Source organism: Amphiura filiformis, chromosome 7, assembly GCF_039555335.1.
Source record: "Amphiura filiformis chromosome 7, Afil_fr2py, whole genome shotgun sequence".
NCBI classification, from domain to species: domain Eukaryota; kingdom Metazoa; phylum Echinodermata; class Ophiuroidea; order Amphilepidida; family Amphiuridae; genus Amphiura; species Amphiura filiformis.
In genome coordinates, this window is record NC_092634.1 from 24,550,865 (window position 1) to 24,572,323 (window position 21,459).

Genomic DNA, 21,459 nt, shown 5'->3' on the forward strand with positions numbered 1-21,459 from the left:
TAGTGCTAATAGCGTAGTAGCAAACCTTACGCTATTGAGAGCATTTTTAGAACTTTTGCAAGTGACATGCTAATGAGTGCTAATAGCGTTAGTGATGAAAATAGCACGACTCACGCTAATAGCGCTAATAGCACGCATTACGCTAATGGCCGCTATTAACGATATTAGCGCTAATATCACTTACCTTGCCGAGAACAGTTTTAGCACTTTTGGTAATAGCGCGCAATTGGTTCACCACAATTAGCACGAAATAGCAGAGGTTTGCTATTATCACGCTATCAGCGATATTAGCGCTATTAACGTGGAAATAACAGAAAATTGCAAATACCGCGCAATTTGCAATTTTGCTAGTGAGCAGCGCTAACGCGCTAAATAACCATCATCGCACCTTTATCGGTCGACGGTCGACACAAACAAATTAAAAGAAATTTAGATTATTTTCTTTATTTAAGATTTGTCCAACGTGGAGAAAGGTGGTGAATCGAAATTCCAACTTTATTTTTATAACCCTAAATACATTGACAACATGTACAACCGTTGTAAATCGATGAAATTATGTGTATTGGAGACGTTTCAGGTCAATTTGATACCATATGCATTGCATAATTTTAAACTAACATTAATATATTAGATATGGCTTGGAATTCATTCACTTCTCCGTGGCTCGGCGGTAAAGGCGCCGACTTCTAAACTACAGGCCACGGGTTCGAACCCCGCTGTTAGTTTTGTTAAAATTAATATTTTCCTCTCTTAATCCTTCGTATTATTGTTGGTCTAATAGTTAAACTTCGCGCTATTTCATCATCATTCAAAAATGATGAAATTTTTGGTGTACTATATTCAGTAGACAGCATGTAATGGCAAATGAGAAGGTTTTTTGACACATTTTGCATTATTTTGGCATCTTAATAATTAATAATATACATAGGCCGGTCCGCGTGAAAATGATATGAAAAAAGTTATTTACGCTTAATTGTAACATGGATAAAACGGACAGTATTCACTAAAAACCTGTGTGTAGCAGCAACTTGATACGATTTTCCGTTACTGATATTTAACAGAAAATCATGCAGTTTAGAGCCCTAATTACGAAATGTGTGTAATTTAGCATAAATGGTGATTTGAGGACCACTCCCTAAATAAACCAAGTACTTTGTCAAAATTTTTATTATGATTCAAAAGAATATTATCTACTCCCAAATCGTGTGCAATATGAAGATCATACGACATTCCGTTTTTGAGTTATGAGACAAAAACGAAATTTAGATGAAATATTTTGCATTCGGCAGAGACAACCTTGGCGAAAAAGGTTGCCACACCTGAGCGTTAATTATTAACATCCTTCCCCGCTCCCCTATTGCAATGTTGATTTGGACAAAATCGTCATCATTTCTACATTACAGTCTCCCAACATTGGAAAATGGGGGGGGGGGAAGGGGCAAGTGTAATCTGAATGTGCATTTGCAACTATTATACAAAATAATACGGAACTATCACATATTTAGCTTCGAGTGCGTGCTTTTAACACCAGAACGTGCTGGTGTGGCAACGAATTTCCGCCAGAGTTGTAGTTAACGTCGCTGTGTGAAAAATAACCGGCCAATATTAAAAGTACTCTTCTAAAGTTCTAGAAAATATAGTTTTTAACATGTCCTAAATTTTTAGCTAATTTAGATGTTTGGAAATATTCGTACTTTGGTGTTTTAGTTAATGTTATAGGTAATAGTACATTGCCTAGTTAACGTCGCTGTGTGAAAAATAACCGGCCAATATTAAAAGTACTCTTCTAAAATTCTAGACAATATAGTTTTGTAACATGTCCTAAATTTTAGCTAATTTAGGTGTTTGGAGAGGGTCGCACTTTTGTGTTTTAGGAAGGATATGTAAACGACAGGTAACACCAAAAATATGAAGAAATTATTTCCAAACCGTGTTAAGTCAACAATCATTATGTTGCTCATTTTCAAGAATGCTGGTTTACAAAAAGCAGGCAATTGTCTCATTTCTGAACAAAGGTACACATACCATTGTTTCCTTTCGTTTCCTTTATAATCGGTTACCCAACTGAAGCTATAATACCAGCTTTATTGCGATATCGCACATGAAAACAGACACTTGTGCACAACCAGAGAAGATCCGATTTAATCAGTTGAGCTGTTTCAAAGAGTGTTATCTTGGTTTAATAGCTTTTAATGGGGTTAAGTCATGCAAAGGTCGAGATGAATTCTACTGTAGACATGACTGCATCATGATTGACACAATAAAGCCATTTCCACCCCGATCATGGGCAAAAATAGAGTCAAATTCTACACGCGCATATCGTCCCAATGCAACTGCTATTTTTTTAGCGAGGCCCTGAAATTTTATTTGCCCCCCCCCCACCTTGACCAAAAAAGCTGGCTACGCCCCTGACCAGGAACATTCAAACTTAAAACATACCTCTGCATCTAATAATCATGACTTCAGTCATGTTAGCATGTTGCTTTAGGATGTTCTGAGATATCCAAGTTTGAGCTTTGCTGACACCAATCTTAAACGGCTTAATTGATCCCTTTTAAAGATGTTGGACACACAGAAACGTACACTCAAGAGTGTCATTCGCCAATGTATATGCAGTCCCGCATCAAATCGGGTAACAAACTCCACAAGCGGCAAAAAGAGGAGACCAAGAACTGATCCAAAAATGGTTCTATTAATGGAAAATACGCTTTAATCATAAACTAAGCGATAAGAATCCATGTCACCTTAGTTATTCAATCCAGTGTGACAAGTTGCAAGCTTTAACCACGTAAATAAAATGCACCTAAAAACACGTTTAAACTAGCACTTGTTCAGTGCCTGTATGGGACCATGACAACCCCTCTCTGACATTACAAAATCCACCAGTCCTATCGCCTCATTGGGCGATTCGCGGCCTCGAGGAACTAGAACATCCCCCTCGAGGAACCAGAACTAGTTTTCGTTAAAACCATATACCATGTTTATTTTTTTTAGTTAATATTATTCAACCTTGATATTTGGAATATTATGGCAAGCAATAGGGTTAATAAAATAAAAGTACTAGGGGTATAAATATATTTCAATATTACTCTTAAACGTTGAGTAGGATACACGTCTCAGGTAAGATAATTTAATTAATACAAGAAACAATCCGCCAAATCATTTTACGAAATAGGTAACTTATTAATAATAAGTTCAACAAATTCTATAAACATTAGGCTATTGCATAAATGTTCCACCACTGGGCTTATATGATATTTTCCGAGGCACCCATAACATAACAATGGGATTTACCGGCCCAAAATTTAGAATGTGCATTTGTGATTTATGTAGACTTACACCAAGAAGCTACGTGAATTCCCAAAATGTTTAAATTCTAGTTGGCATCAAGATGGGAAATGGGATGTTATTTCGTGATGGGTATTCCCAAGCAATATTGATATAAAATTAGATCGATTGAGCCCATATTTATTGATCGAGCTATGAGTTTTAAAATATTGGACGACACGTAGTCGAGTCCAATATTTTAAAACTCATAGCGAGACCAATAAATATTGGGCGTAAAGCATCCAAATTTATCATTATTATGTTTTGGATATAATATTTTTTTACACACTTGGATTCATCAAAACATAATAATGAGTAGAACGGGTATGGGAAATTCCTTGGGGTTGTGTGGAAAATATTTTGAATACCACATTGTGTTCAAATTAGAAGTCAGTATTTTTTAGTTGAGGTTCCCTTTTCTTTAAAGATAATAGATATATTTATAGTAAAGTATCAAAAAGTTATAACGAGCCTGCTATATTAATAGTCATAATATGCATCGACTCTCAAACTTAAACAATTAGACTTTAAAGACTGATGTATCACATTTCACTACATCTTTGTCATGGTACTCTTCGTCACATGTGTGAAAGTGTTGAGTGACCTCAAAGTCTGGCAAATCAATGGTAAATAAAATCAATCAATCAATCAAAGTACCAACTGGATGAATCATCTTCACCAAGTTATATAGGAGTTAAATTTGGAACTGCTCCTTTCAGCCACCTTTCCACGTCGTCATAATGGTAGTCCACCCAGCGTATGTTAGCTTGTGTTGCTTCAACCATCTGTACGAAAGTACGGCTTGCTGTTCCCTGGTTAGGGTGTTCCAGCATAAACTTTTTCAGCTGAAATAATAAGAATGCGAAACAAATTACATGTAGAAGAATTAAAGATTCGTGACGTGAATGTTACGAATTAAAAATACATTGCATCGAAGGTTATAAGATTTCCCGGAATATTCTCGTTCCACGTGTTCGTGGTATCCGCGGTAATATAGTTAAAGCCATAATTATTGTACGATCTTTTAAAATGAGTTTGGTCAATTTTTTTAAACCTTATTTGTTGGCATATTTGTAATGTTTACACTCGTCCTAACTTTAATAATCCTAATTGAATTCGGCCAAGGTTTTAAGTGAATAAAGTTGTAATTTGTTCCAAATACTGGAAAAGTTTCACCACATGTGTACTAGCATGTATAAGGCTATATGTGGGGTGCGTGTGTGTGGGTACGCGTGCCGTGAAGTTGAGTATGCCCGTTTGATTGGTTTGAATCGGATTCATTAGAAACATACCTCTTCCAGAGCAAACTCAGTATTAAAATGTTTTGTAACTCCTTTGACTAAATTCGCAAAAGAAAATGCAACCTGGCCATACCTGCGAATAAGAATAAGAACATCTCACATCTTAGTCAATCACGTTAGCAATTAGTTCTTGATTGAGAACATTTTGTATTTTTATTTTGTGTTTTTGGTGGACCGCATAGCGGGACCACCAAATATTAGTGTATAACTGTAGCTTACTTACTAGCTTACTAACTGACTAACCATTTGGTTTTGAATGGGCATATTTCAAAATGCCAAGAAGCTATAACTTGACTGCCCTGGTCTGACTTGAACTTGTTGACCCCAGTCTTTCTTAACCACAGATCAGTACTAGCATACTGTGATATTTGACACCCAAACAAAGTACATGTAATACCACATAATATTGTGGTAAGCCTATGGTAAGGCTAATGAAATGAAATTATTAGTTTCCCGTCAGCCGCCCTCATAACCAATTTTCAATTTGACCAAAACTTTCATATAAAAGTCAATAATCTGAAAATTGAGATGGAAATAATCAAAATTGAAATTCTCAAAATAAGGATTACCTCATCATTTTTCTAGTGATTACAAAAACTGCAAATTCCTTTTCATTTTAATAAAAACAAATTCAAATCTTTTCTCAATCTGTTGCAACATGTCTGTAATGATGATCTTAGCATTAATACCTGTTTTGAGCTGGTCTTTTATCAACAATATAGGTAATAGCCATATAAATGAAACTTTTGACAATAATGAAATTGTCAAAAATAATGAATAATGAAATCATGACCTCATATTTCACTGACAAAAATGTGACAGGAAACTAATCATTTCATTTCATTTCATTTGCGCAATATGCTATCCTATATACAAATCATGTGAATTAATCAATTGATGCTAATTAGTTCAATCTTAAATTAATAATTAAAAAAAAATCAATTTAATGAAAACTATGGGTCTAGTGCTCCTAAAAGTGAAGTGTGCACATATTTCGGTCCACCAGTTAACGGTACAATAATCGCTCTTGTTTTAGAAGAACACGTCACGTACTGCCAGAATAATTAACAATAAGTTGCGGATGAAAATGTTCAAGTGGCGAATGAACTTTAAGAAAGTAGCTCTCTATTAAGGGAATTTATACATTCATGACTTTTGTAAGCACAATACATATCGATATGGCTTTATTTGAGAAAAATAAAAATGTTAAAGTTTATGCTCATGCTCACTGGCATTTGCCTGAGTAAATGGTTAAGAATGTCATAAGGATGATTGAGCATGGAAGATCACGAGACTATTTTATAGAACATGCAAATAATATGCATGAGATTTCATGTTCACAAACGGGTTAATATTGTCCCGTATTCTTCACGGAATAAATAACAGTGTTAATGTCAGACAAAACAAACAGACAAGCAAAGACAAAGATAAAGCAGTCAGACAATCACAGAAAGGTGCGACTTACATATTAAAAAGATAATCCCAGTTTCCTCTGAAGTAATCCCAAGCCAATGGGGCTCCAACAGTGTTGGCGGCTACTGATGTTATTACATCGATTTCATCTTGAGAGCGTATGAGGTCTTTGTCCTTGGAATATTCTAAATAGCTAATAAGGTACCAAAGATAACATACCTACAAGTAAATGAAGAGCCATTCGGTCCCTTGTATCTTAAAATCTATGAACCCTCTTCAGTTTTCTAGGGCTTTTTTAGTCTGAGGGACCGCCTTATATCTGACATTGTATAGAAGCAAAAGCAATAACATTGATCATACAAATTATTACGAAATGTTTTAGAGCTAGTGCTGATTAGAAATCTTTTTTAAAAAGGGAAGAGAGATATTTCAAAATTTATAAAACTTTCAATGTAAATGGTTGGGTGAAAATTCAGTACTTCGTACTAATATTGTGTTGTAAAATTAATTCAATTACTGCAATAACAACAGAGATTCCAGTCAGTGTTGACAACAATTCCTAGAGTGGCTACAAAGATTCTTGCAAAATGCACCTTTTCCTATACTTAACCATAACGCCCTAGTTGCTTTTTGGCGAGAGGGAAGGAAAGAAGAAGAAAGAAGAGAAAACAGTGCAGGTTTGCCAGCCAATCTTTCCGTGACCATATGACTGTTCATATGATGGTTATGGTTAGGGTTAATATACCTTTGTACAGATCAATGGAGCAAAATGTACCCGAAATCTGACATCTCCTATAAACAAAATAGCCGTACTCACGTGCTTAGAATCCACGGTTCGCTTGCACACGCCATAGCACTACGTAAATGTGACCGTTCTGTTGAAGATGTGGTTGCTCGATACTGTTCCAATGCAAAGAACCATTCACTTTGTCCGCCAGCAGCTATGGCTGTGCAATACACAGGGTATCTCATATCAGGGTGTATTCTATGCAGGGACAAGATGATATAATTGAAGACCGAATTAAAAGACTACCTTGACGTTAGGGCAAAAGTGCGGCCTGATTGGTTGCTGACCTGCGCAGAACGACATTTTTGGTCTGGTTGGCAGGACGTACGCAAACTTCGGTCTTCAATTAGATTAGTTGATAGTGTTATTATATGTGTCCCGGGATATGTGTCTTAATTATTGCTAAGGGACTCAAATAGATGTCACAAATATACGGATACTATTTATATTTTATACGTTGTAGCCACAAAACTATTAATCCATTTATATATGTACAAGGGTTAATCGAAATTGAGATGGTCCAGTGCCCTGAAATGAAAGTTTTACAATTAAGTCATCACAAATAACATAAATGACAACAAATATATTTAAAGAATCGAAACCGACACGTCAAATTCTTACGTGTTTTTATCGGGGCTATCCATCCATTTTTGGTACATTTTAACTGCAGTCGTCGTACAATTGTCATTACCGTAGCTACAAGCTAACCCAATTGCAGTGGTTCGAATACGTCTGAAATATAGAAGCGGAATAACCATAAAAGAAACAGACAAGATCATGCACCATGTTTACCAATAGGCAAAATTCCCGTGCATTGTATGCTGAGAATTCCCACATATTCATGCGTAACAAAACACACACGCCACGCGTTCCTTCGCGTTTACGCGATAAGACTGTAAAAACACGCTGTGCGTAGCGGTTTCGTCCCTCGCATTTTTCTCTCGTACGATTGGTCTTCATTAACGGGCGGAAGCTGTGACTTTACCTGTTGGCGATATGTCATTTATCTTTAGTCACCCAATTTTGATAACTGGACGTTGAATGTACACTCTCATGAATATTAATTGGCAACATTTTCCAATATGTCAGCGCTCAAATCGGACACAATAGAACAATAGACCCTTCAGTGCGTTGGGAATAACACACTCGAGGGTTCATGTAAATGCCCCATTTGCAATAGCCGCTGTTTGTTACTTCTGTTCTTATCAAGTGTTCAGCATGCCGAATCTAATCCCTGACATTGCAAATATGGCCTTCGTGTCCCGAACCCGAATCATATTTATCCAGGACAGCCTAATTCAGCCAAATAGCTGCTTCATTATGGCTATAATAAGCCATGACTAGAATATGAAATGTGGAAGGTGAGCGTGGTGAGGGATTTTTTTTTTATAAAACAGGAAGTGAGATGTGTAAATAATTGTATAAAAGCTTATAAGATATATTAACGCTATTAACAGTGATTAATTAAACAATTCACATCGTGAAGAAAGGGTATGATTAAAAATATTGCATAACACATATTAGAACCACAATACATCATCAACGACAATAAAGAAAAACTACAGCACTTGACAAACAGCAATAACAACCACAATAGCAGCAGAAACAACTAAACACTACAACAACAAATACCTCTCTAGATGAGTTCCCGTATCCTCCCATCCAACATGCTCATATAGAGGAGTCACTTGTTGTAACATATATTCCTGGTATAGACACATAGATGAAGATTAAATTAGATCTGTCATCACGAATACGTGTAAGGTGTGTGGGGGTGCGGGGTGTGTTATGTGTGTTACCATGTTTTTTACGATTATAGCTTTTGGCTGACCAAGCAAAAATTTACAGTACGCGTTGCTTAAAGTATACAAGAATGTTATGATAAACGAGTAAATCTGGTTTGAACCTCTGTTGTTTCTAGATTTTCCAACAACGTTACCCTTACCCTTAACCCATTCCCAAATCATTATAGGACCTACTCTAAAATATAACCCTAACGATTTCCATCTGATCTGCGTTATTGGCTGCCGAGTTTTGCTCCTCATTTCCTAGTAATTTGTAAGTGTGGTGTATGTGTTCAAAAAGTCTCTGTAAATAATGTAGAGCAGTGAAACATTATTGACTAAATATAAAAGATCTATACCACGGGATGATGAAATACCGCAGGTACGCTTTTCACATTTAAATTAACACTTACACTCTCCTAGCTTTTATCTTAATTAATTATTTGGAATCTCAAGTATCTATACTTACCCTGAAAGAACCATACGCTGCCGACCTGCTTAACATTAACTCTATATAGCCAGTGACTGATGAGATTGTTAACCAGGGAACATACGCTCTCTCATTCACCAAGTACAACGTTTGATCTAGAGCTGTTGTCAGATTCAGGGTTCCTGCCCGAGCTAGGTTGAAAGCATCGCTCAGAAGGGCTGAGCGACTTGCGATAGATATAGCCTAAAGACAAAAAAGTTCAAGATCGAAAGATTAAACTAATGGGAATATAAATGGTGATTGTTTGTTTTGGTGGATGTTGTGTTGGTGGTGCTGATGGCTGGTGGTGGGATGATGAGATATGAGATGAATATAAAGGACGTCACAGCAATTCCACCATGCAACAGTGGTTGCATGGTGGAGGTGGCTACAGATGACGACGAGGTTGTCAGTGAGGTGCCCGTGACCAAAGTGAATGGGGGCAGTTACATGTTGGTAATGATGATGATAATAATGCTGCTGTTGATGATGACAGTGCTTGTAATGATGACAATGCTTCTGATGATGATGACGACAATGATGATGTTAACGACGATGATGATGACGATGACGAAAATAATGGTTATACTTCAACACCCACCTCGTGATCACTAATGAGCTGTGCTTTCAGTAGATCCCAATTTGTAGCATCATAATTAACTCGGTAGTAGCCACGTTCATCATAATTAACTAATAACCACTCAGTATCGTCTAAATGTGGTATTGCAATAGTTCCTGTATAAAGCACCGTTAATAGTGGGTATTACAATCCTAGCATTTGTATTTAGTAACATTGTTTTTACAATAAGAGGTGAGATGTTTCATGCATAATATGATTTTTTTCAACCAGGAGTGTCCACCACGATCGTTAACGATCATTTTGTCTTTAAACATACCTACCATGAGTGTGGAAGTTAAAGTGCAAACTGAAAATGCAAACAATGTTAGGCTTAGCTACGATGTGGTACAGTAGATTGAACAAAGGAACCACATGATCCATGTAGTCTGATTAAAAATGAAACAATATAGTTTCTTTCTCTATTCACACGCATCATAATTGTCATAATTACGTTCTGTATTTGGATCTAGCCAATTTAGACCACCGGTTTCCGGATCTGCATCTTGAGCTGTGACGTACGTAAGTGGCACATACCATTGATATCTGTAAGGGGACATAATATAATGTATCTTATTGGCAATTTGAAGAATAGCTCCATGAAAAATACGGGTTCTTGTTTCTTCTTGGATACAATAGTGTTAACGTGTTTTTGAGCATTTTTCGCACTTCGCGATCACTTTTGACACCCAAAGAGCTCAAAAGCATCACTAATCACCGATTTCCGTCATGGAACGTATTTTCGTTGCAGTCTATACTGATGACGTCAAACTAGTAACGCGCGTTATCTTTGAATGTCAACGTGAACGCGGGTTGTTTATGTTTAATAGTGTGGGAAATGGACCCTTCGTATGTACATGTGTTCATTAGTAAATTTTAGCAGGAATATATCAAAGGTTTTAAGAAATCTAAGTTAACTAACCCCGAATCTTCATGTTCCTTAGTAGCATTTCCTCCAGTGTTGAACAAAAATCTCGTTTGTTTTGCAGTAAATCTAGGTTCAGCACCATACTTTCGATCTATTCTTACGGTGGGATAACCCATCTGGAGCGTCCACGTGTCCATTATTTGTTTTACGTCTATTTTTATGCCATCCTCTTCTGCTGCCTAAAATAATATATGTTCCTCGTAATTATGGTAATCATAATGGTAACAATTAACATTAATGATAAAAACGAGTAGAATGATAATAGTAATAATAATAATTATCATAATATTTTTTTACGTACCTTAGATAAAAACAGCCAGAGGTCCTCTTTTTCAGTGTTGTCATATTTAAAATACTCCAGGTAATTCTAAAATCAGATAAAGCATTCAATTGAATAAAAGTAGTGTTTTTAAATAGAGATTACCATCAGTAAAATAATTGTAAATAAATATTATTGGATTTTAATGAAGTAGTGAACGACAATAAACTGAGAATTTTACCTTCAATCCTTTTTGAAGCGTACTTTGTCCGAGGAAAAAGCTACACATTCGCAGTATGGAAGCTCCCTGAAATTGTGAAATGTTAGAACATTTAATGGATGGGGTATGAACGTTTGGACAGTATTTATTGTGCGACATTAGAGCACATCAGACATATCGAATTGTATTCTGAATACGGAGAATAATTTTGATTTTTTGAAATTCGCAATGTAAGACACATTTTATGGCAAATGAGTAAAAATTGATATTTTTGAAGTATAACAGTCCTCGAAGTAAAATGTGAAAAATATCACATTTTAATAATTTGTCATAAAATTTGTATTATATCGTGAATTTCAAAAAAAGAAAATTATTTGATATCAGAAAGACATTCATCGTATTCAGAATGCAATTCGATATGTCTGATGTGTTCTCATGTCCCACAAAAAATACTGTCGAAACGCTCAAAACGCTCATTCCAGATTCCAGAGCTAGATTATATAGCTAAAATTAGTCTACAGTTAGGTAATCTAGCCATTTATTTTATTCAACTAGGAGCTAACTACAATGCATTTCTATGAGAACACCATACCAAAATGCCTAAAACTATTCATTGTTGAACGTTTGCAAGCGGGACAAGCTGAGATATCAAAAAAAAAAAAATCGGAGCATATGATTTTTTATTTGATACCCCTAACATGCCTAACGAGACAACAATTTGACATTTGACCTATTTGCTTACAAGTGGAGATATTTCAAACTATAGTTTTTTCTGAATCCTTATCATGATGAAAGGAATACATTGGTATGGATTTTAGACGGGTATGGTATTGTATTAAACCTTTGAATCTTTAAACTTAGAAATTTATCCTTGCATATAGCGGCCATTTTGGGTTTATGCAAATTAGGCATATTTCCCCCACAGGGATATCTGGTGACTTTTAATAGTACGTTATTATAGGGACCTATAAGTGAATTAGTTCCAAGTAGAATCCTGGTTTGCTTGCACTGTATTCAAGATATTGGAACACACGGACGTATAAATGCACCATCCACACCAACACACACTTAATTGTAGGAGCATTTCTTGCTAGATCATTGTGTTAATTAACAGTAAAAACAACATCAATTGTAGCAATTGCATCGGCAACAACAACAACAACATTTATACCCGACTTCATCCAACGATTATTCCACGCTTTCGGCAGTTTACCTTACTATACGTAATGCTATCAAACAGTTGTATGATCTCATCGGGAGTGGAAACCGGTGTAGATATAGGTCTTGAAGTAGACAATGAGTCAGTCATGAAACCAGTTTGCAGGCCGCGCCCTGTTACCAAAAACTGATCTTGCTGAGAAAGAGAGGTTAAATTCATAAATGTAACCTGTACCCACGAAAGCGTAAAGTCGTTCCAACTGTTGGGTTGATGTATTTTGTTTGAAGATACCTGTATTATAATAGTGCATGCGGATATAAAATGACGTACTCTGTATACAATTCTGCCCCCATTCACAAAGGACATACCACTGCCAATACAGGTGTCTTCAAACAAAGAACACCAACGCAACAGTTGGACAGTCCACAATCTCCAAACTTGCGATGTTACGCTCATTTCATAGGAATAGGTCACAAATGCATTAGATCAATAAACTTCATAGAGAGTCGCTTGCCATGATCCAAAACCCCATCCCATGTCAGCATGGCTCGTGCTGTCGTAGTATCCTTTATTTAGAGTAATGTTCGCCCGGAATCTTCGCTGTTTTAAAAGCTCAGCTCCCTATAGAGGGTACGGTAAGCCGCAACAATCAGTAATTAATGTCCAGGTTAATTCGTGGACAAGATCATTGTGTTTAATAATTTCACCCGGGATTTCACTGATACCGCGATTGAGTTCTTGATTGAAATAATCGGCAGAAAGTAAGTAGACCATGATTGGTACGCTTCAGTCGTAGATGGGGTGAATAACCTTGACATCGATAATCACGTGATCATGAGACAAAAGAAAATCACGTTTTTTTTATCGCAGGGTTATAATGTCAAGGCTATTTATCCCATCCAAAGCTGACGCGTGAAAATGAGAGGAATGTTCTATAGAAGATAAGTTTGATTATAAAGAGAAATTGTCATTACAACCTTTTTGTCGCTAAATTTGGAACAGATCATCTTATGCATTTTCAAAAAATAAACATTTTAAGTATTGCATACGGTAATGAGTTGTTTCCAAACCGGGTATTCTTTTTATATTCAAATGTACAAAAAGGGAGAAAGAAGCAGTGCTGACAGATGTGAAGCTGCCTTCAAATGAGCAATTAGGATTCCTCCTAATGACATCAATATCAATATATATCCTTATGAGGGCGCTTTCTGTCTTATCACTTGCATGGCATGCTAAGTATACCTGTACTAAATGCAAAAATTGAAAATTTGATTAATGATGATTTTCTAAGTAAGCAAATCGCTGCTTTTAAATGCGAACATCTTACCATTCCCCAATCTGGTTCAGAGAAATCTTCTCCCAAATTTTCAACATAACTTGCGAAACCCTCATTTAGCCAAGCATCATCCCACCAGTTTAGAGTAACGAGGTTGCCAAACCACTGAAAAACAAAATGCATTATTTTTAAGTCTAAAACGTCTGTGCGGATTGGCTCTTATCTGTCTCTTTTGTTGGCACTCTTGGAACGAGCCAGTTCAAAAGGTAACTAGCAAAGCCGTTTAATACAAGTCCGACAGGAACTTTTACCTGATCGGAATGTCTAGTAGTTGGAGAAGAGTTACGCAAAGACTAAGGTTGACTCCAGGAAGCGACATTGGAAATTGGAGTCGAGTGCTGGACTCAGCGATATATAAAGAACTGTCTGTCAAGTGCTGCTAGCAGGATATTGCTTGTACATGATGCACTTATGGTCCGTGGCAAGCCCGATTCGACCTTTGTGGCATTAAACCCAGTTAACAGGAAATTAATCCAGTAAATCGATTCAGTAAAGTAAATCAAGCTCATGCATTCGATCACTAACCGCAACCAGTTTCGATCGATTACCCCAGCTAGCTGCAGCGTGTGTAAACTCTAATTTGCATAGAGGCTGTACGTGAAATTATTGATTGGCTCCAAACAAAGGATTTGAACCGGTGCACCGTAATCATGGCGCAGTGCAGTCCATTCAATCAATGTCATCAACCTATTTGATCGCAGTGCATTGTTATGTGTGTGAGACGAACTGTCGCGGTTGATTGCAATCAAACAAACGATGTCTTATGTATTACTTTGCTCCGTGATGAAAATCATGATGTTTTATTTAATCACTCTCGAAAAATGTATTTCTTTTGTAGGCCTATTACTTTGTTTTGTGATGAAAATCGTGATGTTTTATTTCATCACGCTCTAAAACAAACGATTTGTTATGTATTACTTTGTTTCGTGATGAAAATCGTGATGTTTTATTTCATCACTCACGAAAAATTGATTTCTTATGTATTACTTTGTTTCGTGATGAAAACCGTGATGTTTTATTTCATCATCACGCTCTAAAACAAACGATATGCATTATATTTGTTTTGTGATGAAAATCGTGATGTTTTTATCACGCTCTAAACAATAATTATAGTTACATCAATTTTAAGAAAAAAATCTCATTAAAACAGTATAAAAAATGTAGAAAGTGATGATGATGATGATGATGATGATGATGGTGATGATGATGATGATAATGATGATGTCTCCAAAAGTGTCCCGGTATATTTTCTTGCCCTAAATCGTGCGTATCTATTAATAAGGCACTTCAATAATCAATAATCAGTCCCGTGACGCCGGCCTCCACTAACTAGCTACTAACTTGGGTTATGGGCGCTGATTTTCATGTTCACTGTCACTTACTCATCAGCGAAGTACGACCCTTTGTCAATCACCTACAGTACCAAATTTCGGCATACTATATAAGAAACTCATCATGATGATCGAACAGAGAGTACTTTAAATGTAGCTTGTACCGTTTTCGTGTTGCATTCTTCAGAAGTGAGCGGTCCGTTTACCACAATTTTTGGTCAAATCTCCATTCAATTAACACGGGATTTGGCTAGCTATGCCTTGCCCTCCCTCACTGTTTTACCAAAGTACGAATATTTCTGAACATCTAACCTAGCTGTAATTTTAGGTCATGTTAGAGAAATATATTTGCTAGAAGTTTTGAGAGTACTTTTAATATTGGCCGGTTATTTTTCACACATTGACGTTAACTAGGCAAATGCCTATCCTTCCAACATGGCACGATTTGTACAGGTCACAGCTCAATGGTGAGAGCACTGTGTATTGTGTATAGGAAAACGGACAGTAACTGCAGTATGATGATCTTCGTAGATAAGGAGTGTTGTCAAATGACATCCCCTACAAAAGTCTATTAGCATTATTGCGAGGACTTTCAATTATTCAGTGGACTTCGCGAGATAAATTTGAGACTGAGCATTCAAAGAACTTGTCAGGACTTAAAGGAAGATAGTGGATCAGCAATATGCATTCTACAAATATCAAAATCAGGCCTGATCGATAATTGATAAGTATCCCTAGATTAAAGAGAGCTAAAGAGTTTGTAATACCTCATAAGCATTTTAATCATATCTCACATTGTGGTTATTAATTGTGTTTATCATTTTCTAATCATATTGTACGATTAAAGCAATTGTGTTGTGTTATGCTTTTGTGCAAACTAAGATTAAGAGTGTCTTCTTGCCTTAGATAGTATGGTCATAACAATACAATAACAATACCATTGTCAAAATGAATACACAAACAAGCAAATAAAAAAAATAAAAAGTCATGTGATGAGTGACCCTTACCTGGTGAGCTAACTCATGGGCTACTATAAAACACACCGTCTGCTTATTGGCTGACGATGATATTCCTTCCTCATATATCAAGTCGGTCTCTCCGTAGGTGATCAAGCCCCAATTCTCCATACCCGAAATCGCAAAGTCAGGAATGGCAATCATATCTGGAAGGTACGAGAGTGTAGAAAGTGATAGACCTAAATGTAGAAACCTTAAAAGTGTTTTATCTTTACCAAAAGTAAAATAAACATGAAACTATAAAGTCGTAACATAAAGAAAACTAATCCTAAAATAACGCGCTCTGTGAGTGCAAATTAAATCGCAATTGTGGGTTATGCTAGCGCACGGAAATTAACCATCGTTTCCGAATTCGACAACCTCCCTCACGCTGCTAATACAATTAACGACGGGGTCTATTTTTATCTTTCATCAGGTTACTTTCACGTTTGCAATTTGTTTCCTTCATTAGCGCAGCTATAGTTGTTTCTAGAATGCAAAATTACGAACTTTGGGCCGTTCTGAATTGAAAACCACTGTAAATCCTGTTAATCGAAAAGAACGTTTTCCCCAAGTTCCGTGTGCATGGGGGTGGGTGCCGGGGTGGGTGTATGTGAGAGTGTGTAAAGGGGTAAGGGGTGAGCATGCGTGTCAGAGTGAAGTTGAAAAAGCGGAACTACTTATTTAATATGATTATGATGCTTCATGAAAGACAATAATGAGGAAAATAAATTACAATAGACAAACTTACCCATTTTGGGAAGTGGAAACTTTGTGCCAAAATAGTCATCATAGAAATCCAACTGTTCAATTCCTTTTTGTAGTGCGTAGTCCACAAAATCAATGGCATCCTCTCGTGCCCAGAGACGCATCTGTAATTTATATGAGAAAATTGTAATATTCCTTTCCCGTATACGCTAGTTCGTAAGATTACTTTCTAATTTAAACAGTGTGGGCAACCTGCCCGAAAGTGTCTCCTTTTGACATGGCACGTCACATATATCGTCAGCCTCCTACGCTAATTGCCTAACTCATTTTCCTTTTTGTAATTTTAAGAACAACGTACAAAATATGGTTCAAACATGCATTTAAACATATTTATTCACCAAACTTTGCACAAGAACCCGTAATAATGAATCAAATTAAACGGAATAATCAGAAATAATTGGGGTGATCGTAACTGATGTCAGCATTCCATGTTTATTATTAATTGATACGTTGTATGCAAGTTACGTACCTCAACACCATTTTTCGTCATATTTGACTTGTAAACAAAGTCACTAACAACCCAGCACAACAGATACGTAGACATCGGTACACTCATTGCAAACTTCGTCTGTTTCCAGTCATCAGGAAGATCTACTGTGGATTCCACTGGCATGTTAGATATAGCGTGGTATTCCGCCTCGTGGTCCATAGTCAAGGTGAAGTTTGCTTTCATTGCAGGCTCGTCAAAACATGGAAATGCTTTTCTTGCATCGGCAGGCCAGAAAAATGTTGTTGCAAGGAAACTGGTCATATAAAATATTAATCAATAAATCAATCAAATCATCAATCAAATAATTTAACAAATAATCGATCAATCAAACATTTTTTAATTATGGAATTAACATTTTTTGAATGAAGCAAATTAATCTTGAAACCTAACAAACAAAACCATGACTTACCGTTTCTCGTTGTTTTTGGTATAAGAACTTAAGTAATATCCCATGAGACCTTCCACAAGAGGTGCTCCGAAACCTACTGAAAATTCATACATTTCGCCTGTTGTAAGTTCATCAGATAACTCGACGACCATGTACTGGTTCTGTTCATAAAACCACGGTTCGCCGAGCTCGGGAACTTCAAGTCCATTAACACTTCTTAATGCTGTACTGCCCTTAACAATATCCAGTAATTTACTATGTAAAATAATGTAATTCGTTGCCTTCTCACAAGTAAATAAAATATCTACTGAACCATTAAATACTTTGTTACTTATGTCTGTTCTTAGATAGAGATCGTAGTGATGTGGTTTCAGTGATGTTGGCAGTCGTATATCCTCCCATATTTCTGTTGGTGTTTTGGGTGCCGTATCTGATCCCGTCTCTGATGGATCAGAGTGCCCTGGTGTTCTGAAAAGGAATATTATAATGTTAATTTAAGAAAGTGCTGAGTGTTAGCACGAAACTGCCATTGATCGTGGTATGTAACATGAAATATTTGGTTTGTTTAGAAGAATATTGAACTCTATTTTTCATTCACAATCCTAATGAACTTATTTGCGGATCGAAACGGAGCAATTTGGACGGGTGGCAAAAGGAAACGGAATCATGAGTATCACAGCATGTCAAAATGAAAAGCTATGATAAAGTGAACAAACGAAACAAAATCAAAAACCTCACCCACTAAAGTAATCAAGTCAGTGCACGGTGTATAGATACATTGAGGGGTGGTGCAATAATTATGTGTACCTCCGGGGTGGTGAATTCTGGGGGAGGTGGCAAAGTTTTTTTTGTCAGGCCAAAAGGGATGGGCAAGCATTTTTGGCAGGTCGAAAGGGGGTTTAAGCGATTTTTGGCAGGTCGAAAGGGCCTAAAATGTGTAGGAAAACATTAGGAACGTTTTCAAATATGCAAAATTTCCTGCTCGGTGCGCTCGCATTATATGATAAGACAATTTAAGTTTTTAAATTCGGGTTGTCCAAAATATTAGTGTGTGTAGGGGGGGGGGTCAAAGATTTTTGGAACATCAAAAGGTGTACACATAATTATTGCACAACCCCTGAGTCCCAGCACTGAGTAGGCCTACAGTGTACATTTTAAGATTTTCTACTCCTTCATTTCTTCTAATCGTCACAAATATTTTATGGTTGGTGAGCTGCCTGCTAAATCACCAGAGTGATGGAAATTCGGTTCAAAGTGGACGTTCCCTAATTGTGCGCTATTTTTGTTACGACATGGGGACCATTAGCATGATTATTGCTAGGAATGTTGTAATTTAATTTGATGGTTCATTTGGGAAAATTGTTGGGCAGTTATATAGCCACAGCAAGCACAATTTTGAAACGTTAAACGTATTATACAGTCAAAGCGTTTTTTCCAGGGTCTATGGATGGTCATGAAAACTTCAATAACATTTTAAAATGTTGTCAAAATGTTATTGTTATATATTTTTGGCAAACATTTGTGCAAAATATTTGATAAACACCTATAATTAGAATGTTTTGCAGGGAGTTTTTCTTTTTAAAATGTTGTATATTCTTTGTATGTAATTGATATTTAAAAGTTTTCAATGACTTTTTGTGTTTGCTGGGATAGCTCGCTCGTAGTAAATATTGATGGTACATATATGTATCATACGAATATGATTTCATTGGCTTACGAAAGATATATTATTTTTTCAGGATTTATAGTCTACAATATATGATGGCGATGATGTTTATAAGTTTGCTGGTGGAATGAACTTCCAGGGCAAAGTACGTGTAAACCCTGTTCGGGCTAAGTTTGAAGGCCTCTGGAGGACCATTCTGGTCATTTGATATGGATATCAATTGATCCTAATCACGGCGAATGTCTTTGGGCATTCACCCTTTGACCCGACGTTCATTAATTGTTGTACAATTTTGTTGAGTTTTTCATTGTATAATTCCCTGTTCAATCACCAAAAAATAAAAGTATTGATAGATTTAGTAAATTGTGGATAACAACGGACTATTAAATACATGTACCCTCAAACTTTGAGCATATAGAAGATACAGAAGAAGCAAATGGGGTTTACATGTAGTTATACTTACCCGCATTTATCACGTTTAGGTAAGATACCGCAAAGTAATCCCACTATTATTACGGCAGCGATGACCGCTAACACACAAAATACTGCGGTGCGTTTGGTGACGTAATATCCTTTCTTACCCATATTTAGCGATGCCAACCTAATTAAAAAATTAAAACGATTATTGATCAACTCACTAATTAATCGACAATATTGGTAAAAATTGAGACATTGAAATGAATTGTTTTTTAGATTAAAACATAGCTCTGTATAAATTTCATCCAAGTAACACTAGCAATAAATTATTGAATTGTTGTTGTTATATTGATTATAAACCATCCATTTTGCCAGCTTCTTTTCATTATTCACAAACAGCATTTTGTCATGCTTCAAGACCAAGAGATCTGATGAAACGCGATTCCCTGTTGAGTTGATCAGTTGAATCTCTTATAGGCCTTTACGATGATTGTGTTACATTTCACATTATTACAGTGGATTAAAACTTGACTCACATCACAAACCGAGATATAATTTGTTATATTCTATAGAACTGTTTTACCAGTGAATTTTTCATGAAATTTATACATCCATATTAATTTCCCAACAGACCTTCTGTGAAGGTATGCGCACACCACCCTGAAGCTATAAACTGCTATTATACGAAAGGACTGTAGCAGTTCATGATACTAGGTGAGTATAAAACCCGGGTATAAAATAACTATAATCTAATTTATCTTTTAATGTGTGGAAATTGCATTTATTTTCTGACCTGCGTTGATTGGAACCAAAAGTTGAACTTTCAATCAATTCCACGAACTTTAATATGATACTTAAAGTTTCAAATACGCAGTAACAAATACTGACAATATAAAGATCGTAACTTTTTAACCCTGTGATTTGAACCTACTGATCCCATATGCACATCACTATATTGTTTCTTTGCCGTCCGATAACTTCACGTGTATTAAAAAATCACGATCCACCTCACCTCATCATTTCCTAATTGCAAGAATTATACGAAATAAATAATTGGAAACACAAGTTTAATAATCTGCAAGAATAAACAGTTCTTATAGATATAAATGAACATTATTCGCCACTCACCGAATTTTGTATCAGGTGCTTAGGTCAAACCTCAGTCACAATGGTGCGAGTTGCAATGATGTGAGATGCCCTGCCAAGTTAACATGCAATAGACTAAAATGATGGAACAGTAAAGTATCGGTGTTTCTAGGTATTAGCTGGTATTCACCGCAGTCAAATGTCATATTATTTAAAAAAAATCCCGAACTTAAAGTAGGTTTATATAATTATACAGAAGCTGAACTACGATTATCAGACCTTCAGTGTGGATTGTTAGGTGCTGGTGAGTAATTTTTAGGAATAACTGTTGGAGCCTTCGTTATTAAAATGAAAAACGCGTATAACGAAGGGGGGGGCGGGGTAGTTGGGTCGTCAGGATTTTTGCTATGAAACGTCCGATGTCTATGATTTTGATACCAAAAGCTACCAAAGGATAGGTATGAATCGCCTTATCGCCGATTTTCAAGCAAAAATTGGATTTCAGACAAAACTTATAGAAACTTCGAATTGTTATACAGTATTTCTTGTTGGAAATGATAGGAAACTACTTTTATAAGAATTCTCAATTTCTTATTTCTCGACCCAAGGGCTGAGAGCAAAATTGAACAATTAATTTGTTGGGAGTGGCTTTTCTTTTCATTACTCTTTTTCTTCATTCGCTTTCTTTCTAGTTTCCTCTTCATACAGGCCATCCTGTT

The 21,459-nt window shown here is 36.3% G+C and overlaps 1 protein-coding gene across 1 annotated transcript in view; it reads right to left on the reverse strand.

The window, feature by feature from the left end:
• Positions 1-21,459, reverse strand: part of LOC140157731 (uncharacterized) — an 86,409-nt gene that overhangs the window by 44,750 nt on the left and 20,200 nt on the right. The window contains 19 exon segments of the mRNA XM_072180977.1: positions 4,014-4,172; positions 4,620-4,701; positions 6,094-6,234; positions 6,859-7,026; positions 7,450-7,560; positions 8,461-8,534; positions 9,082-9,285; positions 9,683-9,816; positions 10,152-10,243; positions 10,620-10,804; positions 10,927-10,992; positions 11,126-11,191; positions 12,318-12,458; positions 13,591-13,704; positions 15,938-16,092; positions 16,677-16,797; positions 17,163-17,436; positions 17,593-18,039; positions 19,701-19,838. Coding sequence (XP_072037078.1) covers positions 4,014-4,172; positions 4,620-4,701; positions 6,094-6,234; positions 6,859-7,026; positions 7,450-7,560; positions 8,461-8,534; positions 9,082-9,285; positions 9,683-9,816; positions 10,152-10,243; positions 10,620-10,804; positions 10,927-10,992; positions 11,126-11,191; positions 12,318-12,458; positions 13,591-13,704; positions 15,938-16,092; positions 16,677-16,797; positions 17,163-17,436; positions 17,593-18,039; positions 19,701-19,838 — 2,872 coding nt within the window.